This window comes from Synchiropus splendidus, chromosome 4 (genome assembly GCF_027744825.2).
Source record: "Synchiropus splendidus isolate RoL2022-P1 chromosome 4, RoL_Sspl_1.0, whole genome shotgun sequence".
Lineage (NCBI taxonomy): Eukaryota > Metazoa > Chordata > Actinopteri > Syngnathiformes > Callionymidae > Synchiropus > Synchiropus splendidus.
Window position 1 is genome coordinate 5,460,741 of NC_071337.1, and position 23,752 is coordinate 5,484,492.

Genomic DNA, 23,752 nt, shown 5'->3' on the forward strand with positions numbered 1-23,752 from the left:
AAATAAAATTCAAGATTTGTTTTTTTATTTGTAAATATAAACCAGTCCGATGTTTCTGTTTGAGTTCATCATTCTCCTTCATTCAGCAGTGATTTGAGCTCAGATTTTCTGAATGTTTAGTCATGTTTCTGTGTCCATAGCTCTTCCTTAACATCTCGATTGATAGCTTTGATGCCAAGATCCATGTTGTTGTTTTTTGTGGTAACTGTGCCGTAGGTTCCTCCCCAACTTTTTAAAATGGTGACATCTGTGATCTGCTGGTGTTGATGACTTTGTGCAGATTTTTGTATTTTATTGTAGTCTGGTGTTTAAAATATGACAAAACAGAACCATTTATCATCAAGTGCCTTGATTCGATGCAGCTTGAGAAGCAAACCTCAGTCCTCTCTGTGTGGTGTTCATATATAAGAATGTCCCCTGAACACTCCAGTTTCCTCCCACTGTCCAAAAACAAACAAAAAAAAAAAAAACAGTGATCTTAATTATGACTCTCTGGATGCAGCCCCATGACATAAGCTAGGAAAATGTATGAATGGATTACTCGCCTTTTGACTTTCTTTTATTATTTCGATCATCAAAAAACAATAGTTCTCAAAGAATCGTGAAGAAAGTGAAGGGTTCTGTTGTCCAGTTAGCTCTCAGTCTCACGATCATCTGTTGCCCGCGGATGTCTACACACTACAGCCTGAGTGCTGCGGATGCCGCGGAGGGAGAAAGCATCCACAGACGAAGCCGTCCCTCCGGATCTACTTTCCACCGGCATCATATGCGGGAGGAGGTCGCGTCTCTTCCACCAGCTGCTCGTCTCCCCATTTTATTCCCTCTTTAAGGTCTAAAATAGAAAACTCTAAATTGCTCTCCTCGCCGAGGCGCCCGGGGAACATTAATTTGCTGGTTGCAATCCAAAATTTCGGCGTGTAATCGAAGCTCGTACCAGAGCTGTTGACCGCACGCGCTTCAAAACTGTTTCTGGAGCTGTAAAACAAGGAGGCAACCAAGTATTTCCACCGACAGACTGCGCCAAGATGGGGGTAAGAACATCATGTGCATTTTAAAACTATTATTCCGCAACACGAAATAGGATTCTAAATCGTTTTGTAGTGACAGAGTGAGATAATTCACTGGAATGTGCAGTGTGAATGGAGGATGCTTGTTGCCAGGACACGGTGCCATTTTTCACTCTGCGCCAGATTGGTGTCAATCCGCCGCTGCGTGCAGACGCAGGGTGGTTCAGATTACAGTGACATGTTTGCTGGCGCTGACAGTGAAATGATAAACACCGATTAATTTTCAACATGTGTTCAGTCAAGTCAGCGACGCTGGCGGTGAAGGACCCGCGCTCGAGTCCCAAACGAGGTGTGGTGTCCGTCAGTGGGTCGAGGTCCCTCCGAACATCTGGCACCAGCCTCCCCAGAGCGAGATTGAGGAGATCCACGACCCCCAATCCGACCACACCATGACATGCTCTTAGGAACCCCAATCACCCTGGAAAATGGCGCGATTAGGGGAAGCAGAATTATGTAAAGTGTTTGCTATGAAAACGACAAGATGGACGCCTGAATACGAGTCCAGCGAGTGTGACATCACCAAATGCGTTCGAATGAGGACTGGAGGTGGCGATTTTAAGCACTATGGAAATGCATTTGGTGGCCTCTCTGTATTTGACACTCATGTTAAACTGTTGAAATAATAGCGTCACACTAGAGGACGGCAATGGTTTCCTACCAGCTGCACCAAATGCCCAGGCTTCCAATGTGCAAACAATTAATGACTCATGATGGCTGTAAAAATGCCTATGATGTCATTCATGCCATCGAACCCTGTTGCACTGCTGACATGCACTCAGTTGATTCATCCGCCTCCAGCGTGCACACGCTCCAGCATCACTGCACATTCTCAATCTGGATATACAAACTCAAGACGGGTGATAGTTTGCAACCTCCCTGAGTTTTAACTGAGGCATCTAGCAACATTCAAGCACCTTTCAAAGACTCACTTCATCATATAAAGTCACTTATATGCTTATTTTCCATCCAGAAATGTACACTTTTCAATATGATCATATGCTTCCATGCGTTCTTTCAGTTGGTATTGCTGTTCAACAATATATCTATCTGGGGCAGCCCAGAGTCCAAAAGTTTACGACGGCAACAAACTCCAAACTCGTACGACTAGTACTGATAATCTACCACTTGAACAAAAGAGGAGGCAGTGCTGTAGGAGGCGGTGGTAGGTGAGGCCGTTAAATATAACACCACTAGAGGACGGAGAATTTCCCCATTGCCGTGTCTTCTTCGTGTCTCATTAGACCTATGTATCGGGTAATAACAGCAACACTGCCCCCCATGGTTTCTGGTGATACTGCTCTGTTTGGCCCATATCCGTAAACTGTAGAAAATACAGTTGAAATGAACGCAGAGAATGGACAGACGTTTCCATTCGGATCCCTCTGCATGTAACCTTGAGAATAAATGGTCCTTAAGTATTGTGCTGGTCCTTAATGGAAAAGGATGCTGACATATATGATTGTCGTCACAACCACAAACCAGATTAGAGACCCACTGATGGCAGGCCAAAGTAGTTGGAAAGATTTAAAGCCTCTGAAGACTACTGTGAAATAGTCAGCATGAAAATATGTATTTTTAGTATCTTTCTGAGCCCAAAATAATGAATATTAAGTAGTAACTAAAAATATACTGCCTCATCTTACCATATGACGCCTTGATGTGCTATTCTGATTTATCACAGTTCATGTACTTGACACGAAGACTATACTTGACTCAGCTTATTGATTTATTTCAACAATACATAAAGTAGATCTATAACATCGCCCAGTATCGCCCCTCTTCCTTGCACACCGAACTGTGAATTATGCCTCTCCGTTGTTTTGTAATGGTGACTGGTGGTCGTATACTCTCATGGCACTGTGTATTCCCGCGATGTCGAACAGTGGCCCTGCCATTGAATGATGACTGTGACTTCTCTGCTCCACATCCCGGCCCTAATGGGGGTGGGGATGAGGGAGCATCAAGGCCAAGTTGTGAAAATAGTGCCTCACTGTCACAGTTTGTAATGCTCTCCACTAGATTGCCAGAGGGGTTAGGGCTCTCAGCCCCGCTCCAGTGGACAGCGGGAGTGGACCATGTACATGAGGGTCCAAAACTCTCATGCATGAGCTGCTGTTTGGAGGGGGAGAGGGTTCAGTCATGAAACTGGAGATAGATTGATTGTTTCATGAACAGATATTAAGCCTTCATGGGCCATGTACCTGATGCAGTTACTACTTATGACAAGCAGGTAGCGAAACCTGGAACGTCATTCTTCGCTAAGTTTGTGGGTGTGTTTTTGGATCAAATAGAGTTTGAAAAATGTAATGTAAAAAGGTGAGGAGACCATGGAGGTTGTAGTTGCGTACAGGTAGTTGGAGCAGCGAGCAATTTGAGTTAGTTTACAGGTAATTTGAGTGACTCAGATTCTAATGAGGAGTATTCACACTTCAAAGAGAGTCCAGTGCGACAGAAAGTGACTCGCATATGTGACGTACCAACTAGAGCTAGTGGCTTGTGGTGGACTGACGGAGGTAAATGGGAATATGCTAGAAGCTGCGGGAGAAAATAGAGTGCAAATTGCAGTGGAAGTAATATTAGTGTACACAGTCCCGCTGTAAATGACTGTTGCAGTGCTACAGATAACTATCTGTAAAAAATTATATAATCCAATTTGGTGACGTCATACAAATTAGATGAGTCATTGTATGCCCATCCCGATCTTTGGTTCACACTTAAGATTTTTCTCATTTACCGTATGGCTTTACCTCCAGCTTCAAGCTACAGCCTTTCAAAATTGTGACATTGAAGTTGAATGTGTCATTGAAAAAAAGCCTGGGTTAAGGTTGCAGAATTCATTTCAAGTTATTCTAAAATATCTAATACTGAAGGACAACTTGTATCTCGTACACTTTTAGGTAGTGTTTAACTCAAGATAGCCACACATAAACCTGTAGTGGGAGCCCTTGAGGAAACCCATCAGTGGGCACCATGAAGCACCTTGCTGAAACAGAGACATTAACCAAAATCTTGGTATCTTGTTAGATTTATGCTTTTTTGAAAAGAGGATTAATCCAAAATAACAATTGAGAGATCTACGATAGAACTGGACCCTCTGAGGTTGTCGGAGACCACACAAGCTTCCTGTTGCGAGGGCCAATAGACAAAGCTGAATGGTAATGTTTGGGACAATGAGAAAAATGATCAAATTTTATCTCATATTTTCATTACTTGTTTTACATTTTCGTCTTGGATCAAAAACGTAGTACTGAAAATATAAATTGATAATGAGATCTAATATGGCAAGATTCATTTCATATTCTGATTCAGATCTATTTTCATTTGAGCCAAACATATTTTGATGCTGTGATATGATTCAAGAGTTGTTTGTTTATATTTATTTACTGGTATTTGCCTTAAAAGACCTTAATACTGCCATGGTGTGATCGTTCATTAACTTGCCATGTCAATCATCTGAACCACTCTTCCAGCAGATCTTCTCATAAATGGTTTGAGGTGGTGATGAGTTCCATTAACCCACTGTCATGGTTGCGGTCAGACCTTCTCAATCTCCAAGTCAAAGTGCGACAGCAGCCGTCTTGCATCAGTGGTCTTGTTCCATGGGGGCCTTCAGCCCGACTCTTCGGCTGGACATGCAATATATTTTATTTTTTGTTTGGCATGTAGCGCATAACTGCACTCGCTTATCGTTGTGTTTTGTAATATTTGGTTTAATCAATGATAATTCCCTCTCCATGGCGAGTTTCCACCCGACTGCGTATTATGGATCCATTCCTGTTAACATTGCCAATCTCTCGCTGTTACTGCGTCATTATGATAACAGCGCTTGTGTCACGTGATCTTGGATGTTTCAACAATAAAAATAGACTCATTTTTAAGTAGTGCAAGGAGATTGTATTTACTTTTCAGTATCATGGTTATCACGGTAAAAAAAAATTGAAAATGTCCATGCAATTCATGACAGTAAGCTAAACTCCTTCACTAGAACACTGATGCAACAGTAGGGTCTGTACCTTGTGAGCTACTTGCCTCTGGTAGATTTCCTTTATCACCTATTGAAAGTAGCAAATACCAATGTTGGGAAAAAGGTTGAACATATTACATGAATTTTGTTTGGGGTTTTTTTCATAATTGGTGAGTTGGGATCTGCCGGTAGTTTGAGGTGAAACTGTATCACTTTTCCAATCATATGTTCGCTTTGGTATGATCTCGTATATAGTTATCGTAATATTGTGACTCCGTGTGGCACAATATAAAAGCTGTTTTTAGAACATAAATATGGCAGCAGCTGAACATTAATAATCATGACGGAAGGTTTCCACATCACGGTTTTTAATTAAGAACAATGAATCATTTATGTATGCTTTAGTGGGCTCTTACATGATGTTAATGGAGCGGCTTCGGTGTCATCGCAACTACAGTGAACTCCCTCCTCGATTAAAGCCTGTTGCAGACCAGGAGATCAGGGAGACAGATGGAGGGTGGTGAATGTAAACAGAGTGGGAGGGTGAATGAATGGCTAGATTAGAAGGTCTATCACTCTTACGCACTGTATGTACGCACACGTGTGTGTCGGGAGTGGGGGGGGGTGAGTGTTAGCCCATCACCATTTTCTAGGTCGACTGGTCCAGTGATCAGTGTGATAATCCATAACTTGATGCGAGTAGTCATCACTTACTACGTCAGAGGCAGTGAACCCTTGACCGGTCTCATCTTCCCACTAGCTTAAAAAAAAGTAAAGGTCTTCTCAAGTTTGTTTGTGGTTACAGCTGCATCAGGTCTTAATCCAAGATTCAAGTAATGAACTTAAATCTTGGATGTATGTTTCTTAAATTCACCTGCAGCAGAATTTATTTAGAACACGCTCAAATAATTTGAGTTTCATTCTTTACTTTAGATTTTTTGTGCTGATATTGATCCTATGAACTGTGACGTATCAACTCTAAAGCAGTTTTTAAGTGTAAATGTAGATTTTTCTTATACAGAAATGACTTTCATGGTTTAACACTTGGTGCTCACTTAAAACATTATAGATTTCAAGGGGTTATATAAGGGTTGGTCATCAACAGGTTAACATAACAAGTTGGCCAATTCATATTGAACATGGTCTCTGAATGACACAGCAACACATCTTAAGAACTGTGACTGTTATGTTTTACCTTTATTTGACTTTGAACTTCATGTATTCCATGCTGAAGTCAAGCGCCAAGATTACACATTATTGTAATTATAGTGTCCCAGTCATAACCCCACAAGTGATGATGTAGCAGTTAATGGGTTTTTTTCCATGTAAATGTCTTGTTCTCGCTCTAATGGATTGTTTCAGCACCTGAACTGTCACTGTGTCCTCTTTTCATCCCTCAAACGTGTGGTGCCCAGTTATTTCAGTTCCAGTTACATCAATTGAACGACTGCACTGACAAATTGTTCAGATTATAATTCAATTTATTTACAGTATTGATCATAATAGTCATGTAAATGCCAAGTGTTACAATGGCTCCTGTGTTACAAAGGAGCATCAGTAGTGCTCTGTCCTGATTCAATAGGGGAAGAGTCTCTGACTGAAGGTGGTCTCCATCCGCCGCCGCTCATTATAGAGAGAGTTACAGCTTGGTCTTCACGTAAGAGGCCCAGACTTCTCTCTCCCCAGAAACTGCCTCAGTTATTCCGGAGGAATACCATGGAGTTCCCAGTTCAATTATAGATGTACTCTCTCCAGTATCAAGAGTTCTCCTGGTGGACGAGCCCTGAGCATGTCAGTGGGGACAAGTCCCGGAAATATCCCAACAAGATTCTGCCTCTGCCACCTGAACTGGCTTCTGTCAGCATAGAGGACCGTACATTACATAGGGTCGCGCCCCTTTTCTCAAGTTCAAGTGCAGCCATTATTTTAGGCACTGACATCCTTGTCAAAGTTAATGGCAGTAAATTTGTGTTTTGGCTCAGCCCTTTCTTGCCAACAGCGGACGTAAAAGGATGAACATGCTGCTCCATCTGTCAAGATCCATCCCCCCTATTTTGTGGATTAAAGCCCCGAACATTTCAGTTCCAAGAGTCAAACTGTAGTCTGACTTAAACAGCTACGCCCACCAGACCAACACCACTCATCTGAGTCAGTCAACGCATGTGTGAAAATAGAAAGCAGGAGAGAATGGTAGAGAGGGATTACTTGTTGTTCACTGGGTTAATCTGTCAATATAGTAAACAGCAGTAATCTGACTGCCAGCTGGACGGTGCAGGAGTGGGGGGTTGACTGGGGGGCAGCACCTCTGGACAGATGGCACTAAATACACGCAACTGCATACTGGAGGCACATGGCAACTCACAAGCAATTACACACCCTTTGCCTGTAGCCCAGCAGAGTAAGCATGTCGACTGCAGACAGACTCATAGTGATTCCTGTCTTGTACTGTGTGTGTGTGTGTGTGTGTGTGTGTGTGTGTGTGTGTGTGTGTGTGTGTACGACTGAGCGTACCCTAGCTGCATTTTAAATATTACTATGCAATTGTTTAATGTATTATCACTTGTAAGTAAAGCTGGTATTCTTTTGATTCTCTCCACAGTATGGACGGTCGGACAGCTACCGCGTGGCCACCACGCAGGACAAGGATGAGAAAGAGTCACCTAAGAAGAAGGCAGGAGGCAAAGATCTGGATGACCTGAAGAAAGAAGTTCCTATTGTGAGTACTTCGCTGCTTGTTGGGTTCTGGTGTTTAAACCTGAACAGGAGTATACTGTAGTGCTGATGAGGTCGGAAAGAGGCCCCACCAGTTATAATCTGTCAGCTGCTGTTTAGGTGAAGACGCTGTCGGTCCTGTCTGTGCAAGTTCCATGTCGATACGGTTTCTGAAATCAATGATGATTGTCATTACCTCTCGATTGTACCTGAGTAGTTGGACCAACGTGATTCCCAGCTGACATTCGATAATGTCCTTGTCGAATTTTATTTTATTACTGTACCTTATGGTTGTTCCACACCAACATCTTCCTTGTAGCTTTCATTATGTTATGTGCATGTACCAGGCCATCTTCTCCACATTTTGCGAGAGCATGACTGCGCCGCTGCGCCAGGACGTGTATGTGATGGATGTTTCTGAAAGAATTCCATGTTTACAAAGAGCTTTTTTTTATCCCACACATCAGGGCTAAGAATGACATTACGGCCCAGTTCACCACAACGTCGGTAACCAGTTACCAACATCATAAAACAAGGTGTGAACGTCCAAAAAAGCTAATCTTGCACTTGCCTTGTCACAACATATACGGTCTGCTACTTAAAAACAGCAGATCAACTCAAAGCTGTTTCTTTCAGCATCTTTCATTGTTGACTTTTACTGTTTACCCTGAGGATTGCCGACATTCCTACATCTGGGTACAACTGGAACCCATCCACAGGATCAAATACGCGATGGTACATTTTTGTGGAGACAAAGCCACAGAAAATGTTTTCGGACCCTGGAGGATGCCCCAGGTGGCTGTGTCTGTTTGTGGAAGAAACACCAATTCCAACTCTAACAAAGCCGTTCCTGGCTCAATATGACACTTAATGTCACGACATAATGTACTTTCGCTGTCATTTCCAGTACTGATCTTTTTTTTTTTTTTTTTTTTTACTCAAAACAACAACAACAATGAACACACCATCTGCTGAGGTGACTGAGACAAACCCTGTCTGTAGAGAAGCGCTCTGGCTACTCTGTGGAAACCTGTTTCATTCACTCAGATCTTGGTCCAGACGTCAATAGAGCAGTTAATTTATGTTTTCATTCACTACCTCAGATGTAGAGGTGCTGATCCTCCTCCCTGTAGCCTGTGAAACAGCTCAAATTGGATCCAAAAGTAAGGGCGAAACACACTCAACTGTGCCAATACAGGTCCCCCTACCTGAGTAATCTTGCTGAGCCCAACGTGAAAAGATCTGAGCCGTCATTAGACTCTTTTATTAGATGTTCTTACCTACATATAGCTCTGATTTATTTTGTTTTAGAGATGAAGCTATTTCTTTTTATCTCCTTTTCTTCATCCAATCTTGTCATTGCCTTTCAGACGGAACACAAAATGTCTGTGGAGGAAGTCTGCAGGAAGTACAACACTGATATCGTTCAGGTGTGTGGTTGCCTTCACTTTCACGGTGATGATGTCCAACTTTCTCAACTGTATTGTCAAATGTCTTGTCTACCTCCCCCCTGCAGGGTTTGACCAACGCCCGGGCGGCCGAGTACCTTGCAAGAGATGGACCCAACGCTCTGACTCCTCCCCCAACAACTCCAGAGTGGGTCAAGTTTTGTCGCCAGCTGTTCGGCGGCTTCTCCATCCTGCTGTGGATCGGCGCCATCCTCTGTTTCCTGGCCTACGCCATCCAGGCGGCCACCGAGGACGAGCCTGCCGGAGATAACGTGAGTGGGACTGCGTGGGGAAGCATGGTGGCTCATTCATGATGTCATGTGCTGAACCTCTGACTCACGACGGAGGAAACGTCTGTTGTGTCACATGTTATTCTGAGCGCACCCATCCCAGCCTGCCACAGGGAGTCTGACTCCTGGTGCGGCTGACCAGAGGTGAAGAGGGCGCTTATGGGTCAACTGTGCGTGAGATTGGGTCACAGGCAGAGTACTGCTGAGAGGTCAGGGCTAAACGGGGGATGACACACAGCATGAATGAGTAAAATACTAGACTCACACCACAGGGAAAGATGCAGGGAGAAAAACGTGCCTGCGCCGAGAACCGACTGTTGTGACACGGCACAACCCGGGAACACAACTTGCTCTGACATGTCTGTATTCATTTAAAATGCTTTCTTATTGATGATAAATGCAATGTGAAGATCTTGTCTTGTCTTGTCCAATGCATTTTTGTTCTGAGGCTAATTTAGTGACCCACCAAACTCATTAAGTCAAATGGAATCTGGCGTATGTAAGTGACTCCTACACAATTACTTAGACTCACATCACAGCCTTTCTCTGGGTCATTGAGTTTAAGTACAGTCTACAAAGCTTTTCGATTCCTAAAAATATCTTCATTACCTCCTCACTGGTCTATTTTCTCTTCCACACTTTTATAGATCAGAGTGAAATAATGCCAGAGTTAAAGACCTATTTCTCTCTCTGCAGCTGTACCTGGGTATCGTCCTGTCTGCCGTTGTCATCATCACCGGCTGCTTCTCCTATTTCCAAGAGGCCAAGAGCTCCAAGATCATGGAGTCCTTCAAGAACATGGTCCCTCAGGTACTGGAGGAAATCGTGGTTTAAAGCATTCTCTGTCATGTCTGTGGCAGCAGTAGTGTACACAAATCTGGAATTTGTTCTTGATGCTCTCCTCTACGTTTGCTTCCAGCAAGCCTTGGTGATCCGCGAAGGGGAGAAGATGCAGATTAATGCAGAGCAGGTGGTCGCAGGAGACCTGGTGGAGGTGAAGGGAGGAGACCGGATCCCTGCTGACCTTCGTATCATCTCCTCTCATGGATGCAAGGTAGGGCTCATGAACTGGGGTCCTTGAAATCCCATTTAGTTTGGGGGAAGCACTAACAGTGTGTGATTCAAATTAGGGGTTGGAGTTAGTGGTATTTTGTCTGATGGATCCCATTCCTTTCAGGTGGACAACTCTTCCCTGACTGGTGAATCTGAGCCTCAGACCCGGTCACCTGACTGCACACATGACAACCCTCTGGAAACCCGCAACATCACATTCTTCTCCACCAACTGTGTCGAAGGTATCAGTGTGTGTCCCCCACTTATGCATGCACTCTCTTGCTTTGTTCCCTGCTTGGGTGAGGTGAATGCAGGAGTGTCTCGGTACATTCACACTTCAGCTGCCAGATAAATGAACGAAGAAAATGAACGTCATGTAGTGTTTCCAATTAAAGCTGGGGTTGAGATAAGACGGTCACTCAACTGATTCACTTGTGATGACTGGCGCCCTCTACTGGACAGTACACATCATTACGTTATTTTCACTCTGATTTGGACTCAATGTGGGTTGACTATGAATGTTGTGTTGTGATTTTAATAACGTCACTTTTAAGGAAAAGTAAAGGTCAAAGAGAATCATTATCTGGGAAATATTTTCGTTATTGAAGAAACAGAAAACAACCATCTGCGTTAATGATTCTGGACTTTATAAATGATATGCTATAGTTATGAGTCAGAGGGAATAATTTGCTTTGTCATAAAAAAATCCCACTGTCAAAGTACATAAAACGTGTATATAATTCAGAATATAATTTATTTGTGTTTGAATAGATTGGCAGAGATTCACACAGCAATGAAAAGTAACTAGCTATAGGTTGATTGGGCAGGAGCAACCATTGAGAAACGCCTCATAGGTTCCAATCCCACACAAGTATATGGTCCTGGTCAGACATGCTGACACATCGTGTGTTGCTTTGGATAAATATTTCTGTGAAATGACTTCTACTTTAATGAAGAAAACCAAAGATGTGTTGCTTGGATATAATATACCTACTACTGCATTGGAAGCTACTTCAATATTAGTTTTCTTAATGAATCACATGTGTCTATTATTAAAGATATATGAAAACGTTCTTAAACTTTTTAACGACTCTTTCTCTGTAGGAACGGCCCGTGGGATCGTCGTGTGCACAGGTGACCGTACAGTAATGGGGCGTATCGCCACCCTCACCTCGGGGCTGGAGACTGGAAAGGTATTTATCAGTCAACTATGATTATCAGGAAACGTCGTGTCCTGAGTTGTGCTTTCGTTGATCTCTGCAGACCCCAATTGCGAAGGAGATCGAGCACTTCATTCACATCATCACGGGCGTGGCCGTGTTTTTGGGCGTGACCTTCTTTGTCCTGTCACTCATCCTCGGATACAGCTGGCTGGAGGCCGTCATCTTCCTCATTGGTATTATTGTGGCCAATGTGCCAGAAGGACTGCTGGCCACTGTCACCGTGAGTACCACGAGAAGTGTGTGTGAGAGGTGGACAGTTAGTGTCAGAATAGGGAAATACCTTTTTGTTTTACGACTGTGTGAACAGTAGTGGAGTTAGTCAAAGCTGCAGGTATCAATACAAGTGAGCCTGGAGTTTGTATGTTCTTTTCTAGGCACCTTTTCCACCTCTCATCCTACGCTGCTAAGATTTGCTCCAGATACCACTGCAGTGGGATGATGAAAAATTTACTGAAGAAGAAGGAAAAAAGTGACAATGTTCATGCTTAAATGTTTAAATACTGCTGAGCCATGTGAAAATGTGATAGACATTTTCAGGATTTGTGGTTTGGCTAACTATTGTGACGATTTAAATTGCAGCACTTTCAAATGTGATCTGTCAATGTTTACTTAACCAAAGGGAAAACATCAGTCTGATTAACTTCTCAGAACATTACAGCTGATGCTGTGAGAGTGTGTCGCGGTCACGTCCAGAATCTTACTCAGAACATTCTCATAGAATCCCAACAAATCAACACTCCACACTGTCGTACAAAACATGGAAGGATTTGGCATCAATGTAATCGATCTCCCCTCAGTGTGTGGATTCTGTATTCACTGTGTGGCTGTTTCCATGTTCGCTACGATCTCTGCTTCTCTTGTCTGTGCCGTGTTGTGTCGTGGCGGTGTTGTGTGTATCTGTGCCTTCCTTTTGTCTCCATCTCTTCTCAAGACGACGTGTGTGTTTGTGTGTCTCTCTGTCCATCTCCGTGTCTCTCCCTCTCTTTTCCAGGCCAGTCGTGTTGACGCCTGCTACGACAACAACTAGCTAATGTAATGATATCAGGCATCCAGTCTTAGGCGAATGACTAGTTCTGAGTTTGGCTCTCTCTGCTTGTTCTGGACTTGTTCTTTTGGGCTCATGGGTTTTGCCATAGTTGGCATGGTAACAGACTGCATCGCTGCACTGCTTCACTGCAACACTGCATCATTCTGACTTACTCTTGTTGCACTGCATCTTTGGCTGTTTTTATTTCCTTTTTATTTCAGTGCATTTTGCTACCAGGTCGCCTTGGTTTTGCTCTATGAAAGAATCAGATTCATTTAGTAGTTTTTGCAATGGTTCTGCATAAGGTTAAATTCCTGCAGGATTTCATTGTTAACAGATGCTATTAGTCACTTTGTCGGTCTCCTGCATCTGTGTCTCAGGTCTGTCTGACTCTGACCGCCAAGAGAATGGCTCGTAAGAACTGCCTGGTGAAGAACCTGGAGGCCGTGGAGACGCTGGGCTCCACCTCCACCATCTGCTCCGACAAAACTGGCACGCTGACACAGAACAGGATGACAGTGGCCCATATGTGGTTCGACAACCAGATCCATGAGGCAGACACCACTGAGGACCAGTCCGGTAATTACTCCAGAACACTTATATATGAGAGTCCTGTTGCTGTCACTGGAGACTTCAATGTGATCGTAAGATGTCTTGACTTCACGCCAATGGTGGGGGAATGCAGGGACAGACTCAGGACTGCCTAGAGCCCTGAGTCCACCTGATAGGTTCCATTTCTCAGTGCAGCGGAGCAGTGATTCTAACCCAGATCACTCTGACGAACGCTGCATGGAGTCCCATTTTGGAACTCTTGATCTCCCTCATCATTCAGCACATCATTTACTGCAGTCAAAATTCATGCCCACTTCTCTTCCTTCCAGGCTCCTCATTTGACAAGAGCTCCACCACCTGGGTGTCTCTGGCTCGTATCGCCGCCCTGTGTAACCGCGCTGTCTTCAAGGCCGGCCAGGAGTCACTTCCCATCCTGAAGCGTGACGTGGCCGGGGACGCATCAGAGTCTGCTCTGCTCAAGTGTATTGAGTTGTCCTGTGGTGCCGTGAAGACTATGAGGGACAAGAACAAGAAGGTGGCTGAGATTCCCTTCAACTCCACCAACAAGTACCAGGTGTGTTTCATTTTGGGGACTATTATCTCGCTATTCTTCCTGGATTGGTTCATATATCTAGTTCGGGTAGTAAAAATGGACTTTGAAAATAAACTAAAAGTCTATCAAAAAGTAAGAATCCAAAAATTTGATTTTGTGTTTTTATGTTCAACATTGGTGGAGCTACTGCATGCTCAAACCCTCCACCATATATGACTTTGGGTGTTTCATTAATGTTAAATTCCTTTTCCTCCAGCTCTCAATTCACGAAGCCGAGGATGAAAGCGACAACCGCTACCTCCTGGTGATGAAGGGGGCACCAGAGAGGATCCTGGACCGCTGCACCACCATCATGCTGCAGGGCAAAGAGCAGCCCATGGACGATGAGATGAAGGAAGCGTTCCAAAATGCTTACCTGGAACTGGGAGGACTTGGAGAGAGAGTGCTGGGTAAAAATATCTCCACAAGAAAAATATCATCAGCCACCAATTCGTCCCGTCTCACCGTCTCTGAACCCGTCCGCAGGTTTCTGCCATCTGTTCCTGCCTGAGGACAAGTACCCCAAAGGTTTCGCCTTCGACACTGACGACGTCAACTTCCAGACAGACAACCTGTGCTTTGTGGGTCTGATGTCGATGATCGACCCTCCACGTGCCGCTGTGCCTGACGCCGTGGGAAAATGTCGCTCGGCTGGCATCAAGGTGCGGCAGCTCACACCACCAGTGGGCTCACTGTCACCTTTTTGTGCCATCATTCTCTGACTGTGAGTTTTCCTGGTCGATCAGGTCATCATGGTCACTGGCGATCATCCAATCACAGCCAAGGCCATTGCCAAGGGTGTGGGCATCATCTCAGAAGGCAATGAGACAGTGGAGGACATCGCTGCACGTCTCAACATCCCAGTCAGCCAAGTCAACCCCAGGTGAGTGGCACTGCACGCCTCATTTAAGTCGCTAGATATAAGTGATACAGCTCCCTCTAGAGGCTTCTGTTGTCCCTGCTTTTGTAAACGTGCGTGTACTTCATCTCTCCCACTTTATTTCATTTCCTTTATAATCGTATTTTTTCCATACATGTTTTAATTCAAAGACCTTGGTCTGAGTTGTGTTGAGTTAGTCCTGTCACGATAATCAAAAATTTAATGAATCCAAAGATAATAATAATGAAAAAAATGTCATTTTGCTGGCCTTGATTAATTGCCATGTTCATGCTTGCTTGTTTAATTTCCTCTCCCGTCCTCCTACTGCATCTTCACTCACTGACTGGAGGGTTCACTCCATGCACCTTAATAACACTGCTGAATGAATAGAGGGATCCCTGCTGTCGATCACATCAGAGTCAGTCGTCTAGCGATGAGTTTAGGCTGCTGTCCATAAGTAGCGAGACTCGAGAGGAGAAACACATGACAATGTGGACCTGCTAGTTGGTCATGTGGTGACAACACATCAAACACACATTCCCATTTGTTACCAAGACTATGAATGCATATCTACGTTGTAGTTGAATCTTTTTGTTTTTTAAAGACAACTGAGAATTATTTAAAATATGTTTTGTGTTGTTATCGATGCCATTACCATTAAATTACTGGTTACTTGAGTCTTGAGGTTACTTGAGTAAAAAGATTGCTGACAATAATAATTGTTTAATTAATAATTTAAATTAATCAACCAGCAAAATTAACAAGCTAAAAGATGTCAACGGTCAAAACCAAAGTCTCGCGACAGAGCAGCATTTAGGATGTATTTCTTTACTTCCGCTCTTCATGATTACATGATCATCATCACCAGTCCTCATTTTAGGTGAATTTAAAGTTGAAATATAAATCACTGTTTTAATGGGCTTCAAGTGATTAGTCAACCTTTTGGTTCCTAACCTGACATTGCTTGGATGGTGGAGTGGTCGGCCTGTGACTAGAGGTTCCATACCATGTTTGTGACCCAGAGCATGACGTTTTTTTAGGTCAGACCACCCTGCACAATTGGCTGGAGGATGTATTGTAAAAATCAGTTGACTGAGAGCTACTAGCAAAACTTGAGCTGCTCTTGTGTACTCCAAGTTTCTGCCTATTTTTCCCCCATGTTTTGAGAGGAATTAAAGCTTCCTGGGTCCTTGACCCTGTTTGTGTTGAGATGATCCAGAGTTGTGGGTCACGGATGGTGGTGAAAACCCAAACATGTCGGAAAATAAACCTCACAAGCTCTTCTTTCACTTCTGTTGCACCATCACTTCACAATCACACCATCAGGGACCTGAGCCCCTCCTCATTTTGGATTGTGCTGGTTTTCGTCCCTCTCTCTTCAATGAGCATTTAAAGCGAACTTTGCCGCAGTGGATAGAGACAAATGTGCATGGACTCCTGTTTCCTCCAGAAGTCTTGTTGTTCTTTACTGTACATGATCATGTGTGTTTCTCAGGGACGCCAAAGCTTGCGTGATCCACGGGACGGATCTGAAAGACCTGACTCAGGAGCAGATGGACGACATCCTGAAGAATCACACTGAGATCGTCTTTGCCAGAACTTCCCCGCAGCAGAAGCTCATCATCGTCGAGGGCTGCCAGCGACAGGTCTGTTCACGCTTGTAAGGGTGCCACCTGTGGTCAGTGTGAGTGACCGTGTGGTCCCCCTCCTGTGCCAGGGTGCTATCGTGGCAGTAACAGGTGACGGTGTCAACGACTCCCCAGCTCTGAAGAAAGCTGATATTGGTGTCGCCATGGGAATCTCCGGCTCTGACGTGTCCAAACAAGCCGCCGACATGATCCTGCTGGACGACAACTTTGCCTCCATTGTCACTGGCGTGGAGGAAGGTGAGACAAAACTGGGAATATGAAAAATATAAACCTAATGAAACCTGACTGTTTTGTCTCATGTTCACACTTGAATCAGGTCGTCTGATCTTCGACAATCTGAAGAAGTCCATCGCCTACACTCTGACCAGCAACATTCCGGAGATCACTCCGTTCCTCTTCTTCATCCTGGTCAACATCCCTCTGCCTCTGGGCACCATCACCATCCTCTGCATCGACCTCGGCACAGACATGGTAATAACACAATGGCAGTTTGCTCTGCCAGCAGCCTGCTGCAGCTCCTCTGAGGTGATGCAGTGGTGTTCCCAGGTCGAGAGACGTGACCTCAGAAGGACCGGTCTGCCTCCCTGGAACACCACTCCATCATCATGGAGTTTGTTTGAGTCACTCCAAACTCTCACTAGTCCAGACCGGTTGTGCATAACCTCGGTCTTCCAACAGGTGCCAGCCATCTCTCTGGCCTACGAGGCTGCGGAGAGTGACATCATGAAGCGGCAGCCCAGGAACCCAGCAAGGGACAAGCTGGTGAACGAGAGACTCATCAGCATCGCTTACGGACAGATCGGTACCTGCTGTTGCTGTGTTCGCTATAACCCTCGGAAGCATGAGTGAAGACAGGCCTGCATTTATGTCTGAGTTCTTATTTCAAAACCAATGATTCTATAAATCATTGATGCAGTGTGTTTTCAGAGGGGGGTCACATTTCTTAAGCTGGACTCTTCAGTGACTGTCGAACTCCTGCTACAGGTATGATCCAGGCGCTGGGAGGTTTCTTCGCCTACTTTGTCATCATGGCTGAAAATGGCTTCTTGCCAGACTGCCTCGTCGGCATTCGACTGAACTGGGACGATCGCTCCAACAACGACCTGGAGGACAGTTACGGCCAGCAGTGGGTGAGTTTCTGCAGACACACGTTCCTTAAATCAAAGCAACAATGCATGTGATCACTTTCGTTCTCCACTCTGTCGCCTCTGACCAGACCTATGAGCAGCGCAAGATCGTGGAATTCACCTGCCACACAGCCTTTTTCGTCAGTATTGTGGTGGTGCAGTGGGCCGACGTCATCATCTGCAAGACCAGACGTAACTCGGTGTTCCAACAGGGCATGAGGTGGGTCTCACTGCATCTCTGTTGCTGGGTTTCTGCTGTGACAGTAAACATCTGGATTGAGACTTCACCTCCCCCTCTAGTAGAACGGGAGCACAGAATGGATCTGATAAACTGTCGCGTAGTCTTGAATTTGTAATCCAGATTAAGGAGATATTTGATGTCTCATTGTGAAGCTGTTTTCCAACTCTTTTATTTTGCTATTTTCCTTATTTGCCACTAGATGTCAGTAGCGACATGTCGCTCTCACGGCCTGAGCTGCGCATATTTCTACCCTCCCAACCAGATGATCAGGATTTTTTGCTGTCAGGCCTGTGTGGACTGAAATTCCTTCTGTGTGAAGATGAGCCAGAGACTCCACGACCTGATCTAGTTTCTCTGAAAGACATTGATTTGTTACTATAGATCCCTTCCTGAAATATCTCGCCCAGCACTTCCTCACCGTCCCCGCCTGCCATCTGCATGACCTTCTGGTGTGATTATTCACAGTGTCCCTGTGTCTCTGTCCTCCAGGAATAAGATTCTTATCTTCGGCCTGTTTGAGGAGACAGCCCTCGCTGCCTTTCTGTCCTACTGCCCCGGGATGGATGTGGCGCTGCGCATGTATCCCCTCAAGTGAGTCACTGCCACTTTCACTTTTGATATAAGCAGAAACGTAATTTCAGTTCATTTGAGTTGTTCAATTTCCATAAAGATTGGGGGAGAAAATACACCCAACTTAGTTGATATTATTATTGAAAATGAAATGTCAGTGGTTTGGTGTTCCACTGACATTTGAGTTGTGGATTTCTCCTGGGAGCTTTAATTCAGCCGATGCCTGAGTTTAAAGTAATTACATCCTATATTACATTTTTTTAAAATGTCCAGTGATTAATTTGGGACTCAGCAAAGGCACCTACTTATGATTGGTTCTTAAAGTCTACACAAAACTGTCCGTCACCCAGGACAGCAGAGATTAGTGCCTACAGTTTTGGGAAGTGCCCACCTTTTATTCTTCAGTGTTTATGTCAACTGTTATCACACAAAGGTCACATAGATCAGGACCTGCAGTTTAACCAGTTCCATTCTCCTCTCTTTCAGGCCCAGCTGGTGGTTCTGCGCTTTCCCGTACAGTTTTCTCATCTTTGTTTACGATGAGATTCGAAAACTCATCCTTCGCCGAAACCCAGGAGGTAAAGTTCTGAACCCAGACACACTTAGTCAGACATGCACGAGTGAGCACACAGTCACATGGAGATGGGGGTGGAAAGCTGCTGTTTTTTTGTCATCTAATAACATCACGTTTAGTTACAGTTTAAAAATATTTTTCCTAAAGTTTCAATTCTCAGTTAGAAATGTGTGTGTTGGTCTACTGGGTCGGTATATTTTCCTCTGCATCATTTATCATAATATTGGTGATCTGTCCAAAATATACTCCCAAAAAATGATCCTCTCGAGGGGATTTGAATTCAACCTGCTCCGAAACAAGTTGGACAAACTGTTCAGAAGCAGACGAAATGAATTTGTCTATTTCATCTGTGAATCTTGTAAACCACGGTAGACTGAGCTTCCAGACTCTTTCTATTTCTAAACTTCAGTAGACATGTGGGGAATACATCTGTGTTGGTGCTGGTTTTGCTTGAAAAGTAAATGATGATGCAGTCACCTTTATAAGTCCTAAATTCAGCCATTTTCACGTCACTCAGTTGAATCTGCTCTTGTGTATGTATGGCGTCGTACAGAAGCCTGTCTCCTCTCAGGGGTCTCCACCCTGCTGCTTGGACGAATGATATTTACATCACATCATTTGTGGCTCAACGTTTATACAAGTGCAAAGGGATTAGTTTTAAACAGCGAAAACTATCTAATGTGTCATTACATTTAAGTCCTTCATGAAGTTCAGTGAGGGTGAGGAGCTCCTCAATGCGCTGAAGGTTTCAGACCCGCGTGATTGAAACCTAAATGGCATTGAGAGGAGCTTTTTATTTTTCAATAAAATTCACTTGCAAGTACTTAAATAGCAATTGAAGTATAATATTATGTCTCAGTTTCATGCCTCTTTAGCATTAACTCTTAAGCATTCCAGAAGACTTCTCCTTCTGATTCTAATCTTCCTCTCTTTTGTGTCTCTCTTTCTTCTCCTCCTCTTCTGCAGGCTGGGTGGAAAAAGAAACATACTATTAAATTATGGGATCATCATTTACTCTCCCTCCCTCTTTCCTCCCTTCCTCTTGTCTCATCAACTGTCCTTCCATCATCATCTCGCACTCTAAAACAACAAGTGGACCAACGACAGAGGGGGAGGGGCCGTCCCACTGGATCCCCTGGCCTCTCTGTCCTCTTTGATACTTTCGATCCGTCCAGCAGAAACCTGCCAGCAGATTCTAACCATAGCAACTGTCCCGCTGCCGCCGACATCGTGGTGCTGTTACTTTGGGGGTCCAGCTCCTCCGACACTGCCATCAGACGACTTTTCTAAATCTTAACCGGGTGTGATTTGTAAATCTAAACTCCATCGACGTTTCTAGTTTGTTTGGCCATGACAAAGCACACAGCCCGTCCGCTGCCCTGCCTGCTGCTCTGACCCTGATCGTCTGTACCGTCGTGACGCCGTGCAAACCTTCGTAAAACCTTCCACCGACTCTCTTCCTCCCGCCATCACGGTCCCTCCCTCTCTCCCTCCCTCCACCCCGACCCTTCACTCGTCCTCAAAAGATTAAAAAAATACAATCTCTCTGTGTCCTCGGAAAAAGAGATTTCTCTCCGATTTCATGATTTCAATGTCAACAAAGTGCGACGCGCCTTGACTTGTGAACCACCGGCAAAAAAAGAAGTGAAATAAAACAGAAGGATCTCTCTTTTTTCAGACTCGCCTCTCATTCCTGCGTGCAAGTTCGTGGATGTTGTGCTGGGCTGTTCCAGTGTGGTGTGACAATGTTGGATAATAATAAGAAATATTTCAAAAACCTATTAAAAAAAACGATATTTTTTCTATTTTTAATTAATTTTTAGATTTCTTTTTTTTCAGGCACACGCAATTCCTCAATCTGATTTCATAGTGTGGGAGGAAACCTGAGTGATCTAGGCAAACACTGACTAAAGCCCAAATCGTGAGGGGTGGATGAACCTTCATGAACTCAACTCAGTAGGCGGCCCCCTTGGTTTAAAACAGATGAGAGGTTTTATTAAAACAATTCTGTTCCAAAGACAGCGCCATCTAGTGTGTTTAAAATCAGGTTGCTTCTTGAAGTTTCTTGAAGCACAGACAGATTGACCCAAGTCGGGATGGAACCCACAACCTTCTTGTTGTGCGCTGGAACAACTCCGTCTCCACATATAATTAAATATAAATAAATAAAAGTCAAATCTCCCACCAATATTTTAAGTCAGACTATGTTTTGTGGCGCTGGTTTCATGAAGCACTGTCTTCATTCGCATAGTTCAGTAGGTGGCGCTCTTGGTTTAAAAATGAGGTGCAGATTCATTAAAATTCAGAGCTGAAGAGAGCGCCATCTAGTGGGTTTTGAAAATGAGGTGCTTCATGAACACAAACCTCTAAGAATCGGTTCATCCATGGTTCCATGAACGATTCTCCCTCAGCTCACGGAGCTTTTTGATTGAGTCTCATCTCTGACATTCCAGGCTGCTGGACTGATCAAGACAGGCTTTTCGGAATGTAGGATGACGGAGTGAATCTGTTGTTCTGTGCACCCGCTTTAGCTTTAGAGGACTCTCTTTCTAAGATCCCCCGCTATAAGACTTTACAAATAAATATATTAACCACAGAGATGATCAATATTGACAACGCACATATTTGGCCGGGGAATCAGTTTGGATTGGACAGTTCTGATGCATGCGAGCCGAGCAGTTTGTGTGTGTGTGTGTGTGCGTGTGTGCGCACACATGGACTGAGTGTGTGTCCATGTTCCATGAATACTATTACAAGGCTCACAGAGCAAATAAGTGCTGCCATCCACTTGACACACACACACTATCCTGGGGTGTAGGTCACCCCATCTCTGTGATGGTTGCTTCCCTGGATCTACTTTTCTAGCTGCATTTTCTCGATCTCAACCCTGATGATTTTAATATAATGTAGTGTAGTAATGTAGAGTTTCTACTGCATATGCAGACAAGTACTCCTGTGATGGAAGATAATATTGAAGCATAAACAACAGAATGAAATACCACACTTTTCATTTCTACTGTGTTATTATGATTTAGAGTCAGTAACAAGTTTTAAAAAAATGTCCAATTTATATGGTGTTTAAGTGTAACAATGATGACAAATACAATAAAGGAACACAGGGAAGCGTGTTAGTCATGCAGCGAGGAGCAGAAAAAATCATGCTCATTGTTGCTTGGCAGCTCCAATGAATTAGGAAGTTGTGGGTTCAAATTCCAGCGTCAGGGCCCTTCAGCAAGGCACTACCTGCTGACTGTAACTTCAGGAGAATGACATGTGATATAAAGGTGAGAGATAAGGGCAGTGGTGCTAATCTATCTAACCAGCTGACGCTCTCCTGAAATTTCATTTTTGCTGTAAAATGAAGACACTTCTGCTGCTGTGACGCCTGACTCTCGTTCTGGTTTCCTTTCTTGCCTTTCTACTTTTCACAAATACACTGCAGTATGATAGGAAAGAAACAATGCGCATGCACACTATGTTGGTGGGGAACACTCATTACCGTGACCCTTTCCCCAGCCTCCCACCCTAAACCTAACCGTCCAAAACACGCGGCTATCTTTACCTAACCAGGCCTCTAAACCACACTTAAACACAATTATGACGCAGTGACTTCATCCTCAAATTGAGGAATTTTCAGTGACACAGATGCGCACACACACAGTCACACACTTGTACTTCCTATCTTTGTGAGGACCTCTCATTGGCATAACCCTTTCCCCAGCCTCTCCTCCTGAACCTAGCCATCCAAAGCACTCGGCTAACCTGAACCAGGACTCTGAACCAAACTGAAACCCAGTTTTAATGACACCACCTGAATTGTTATACAAGGCACACACACACACACAAACCTTGTTTCTCGAATCTTGAACACGCAGCCTCAGACTGAGACGCACAACTGTGAGCCACATTTTTAAAATTAGCACAGAAAGTGCTGCTTTGTTGTGCAACTGTCGGTGTCACGCTTCTTCGTCTTTGTCTCTGTAAACACAAATTAAAAGCCTAAAAAAGGCTGCACTTTGTCAGTGTGTGTAGCGCTGAATACCTTCCCACTCTCACTCCTACGACACAGCATTGGCCACAAGCTGAAACCAGCTTAGACTTGGTTCAAACTTAAATGACACAATTTGGAATGTTTTCACAACTGCATGGAAAGTACACACACACACACACACACACTATTGTAATACACCATCAGGAATGAAGCTGCAGTTTTGTGTCATTATATCCGCCACACCTTCTTTTCCAATCCACTTTTTTTTAAACCTTTGAATCTCACAGCCGTCGCCTGCCCACCACGATCTCACACACACACACACACACACACACACACACAAAACCATCTCTCAATCTCCTACCTGATTACACCCACACGCTAAATCCCCTTTTTGCACAACTCCCAAACACACACACACACTTCTTCTCCATCTCTTACCTTCCCTAAAACCTTTTTTCGTTTCCTCTCCTCACACACACACACTCACGCGCTTTGTCAGCCCCACCCCTCCTCCCAGTAATCTGGCTGGCCCGTGGCCTCCTCTCTCTCGCTCCACTGTTCTGTGTGATAGAATATCGATCGGTTTGCCTCGACTCGGCGTGTAGCAGGAGGGGGTGTGCAGCTATAGGGTATGTGAGTGAGAGTGTGTGTGTGTGTGTGCGTGGGGGTGGCGTTGGTCAGACACGCTCCAAGGTTGTTACCACAGCAACAGCAGGATGGGTCAGAGGGTTGCCATGGTGCCTAGGTCGCCAGGTCACGGGGAGGGTCCTGGAGGGCCCTCATTGGTGT

General features: G+C 44.4%; 1 protein-coding gene across 2 annotated transcripts; it reads left to right on the forward strand.

The window, feature by feature from the left end:
* The first annotated feature begins 743 nt into the window (after positions 1–743).
* Positions 744–20,639, forward strand: atp1a3a (ATPase Na+/K+ transporting subunit alpha 3a). 2 transcript variants are annotated; one of them, XM_053861279.1, is made up of 23 exons: positions 744–1,031; positions 7,631–7,747; positions 9,114–9,173; positions 9,260–9,463; positions 10,178–10,291; positions 10,401–10,535; positions 10,659–10,776; positions 11,639–11,727; positions 11,798–11,977; positions 13,165–13,363; positions 13,666–13,910; positions 14,146–14,338; positions 14,415–14,590; positions 14,675–14,811; positions 16,304–16,454; positions 16,526–16,694; positions 16,774–16,928; positions 17,136–17,259; positions 17,442–17,587; positions 17,674–17,804; positions 18,315–18,416; positions 18,882–18,973; positions 19,936–20,639. In XM_053861279.1, the coding sequence occupies exons 1-23, from the start codon at positions 1,026–1,028 to the stop codon at positions 19,962–19,964; spliced, it is 3,072 nt and encodes a 1,023-aa protein (XP_053717254.1). In that variant the 5' UTR covers positions 744–1,025; the 3' UTR covers positions 19,965–20,639. The 2 variants fall into 2 exon arrangements, with proteins under 2 accessions (XP_053717254.1, XP_053717256.1); XM_053861281.1 differs by lacking the exons at positions 744–1,031; positions 7,631–7,747; positions 9,114–9,173; ... (4 more) ...; positions 11,639–11,727; positions 11,798–11,977 and adding an exon at positions 12,021–12,789.
* The last annotated feature ends 3,113 nt before the right edge of the window (positions 20,640–23,752 follow it).

Excerpts from the sequence above, each read along its gene's own strand:
- atp1a3a (XM_053861279.1), top strand. Across the intron at positions 14,339-14,414 it reads ACTTGGAGAGAGAGTGCTGG|GTTTCTGCCATCTGTTCCTG; the intron begins GTAAAAATATCT and ends ACCCGTCCGCAG. Across the intron at positions 14,591-14,674 it reads GTCGCTCGGCTGGCATCAAG|GTCATCATGGTCACTGGCGA; the intron begins GTGCGGCAGCTC and ends CTGGTCGATCAG.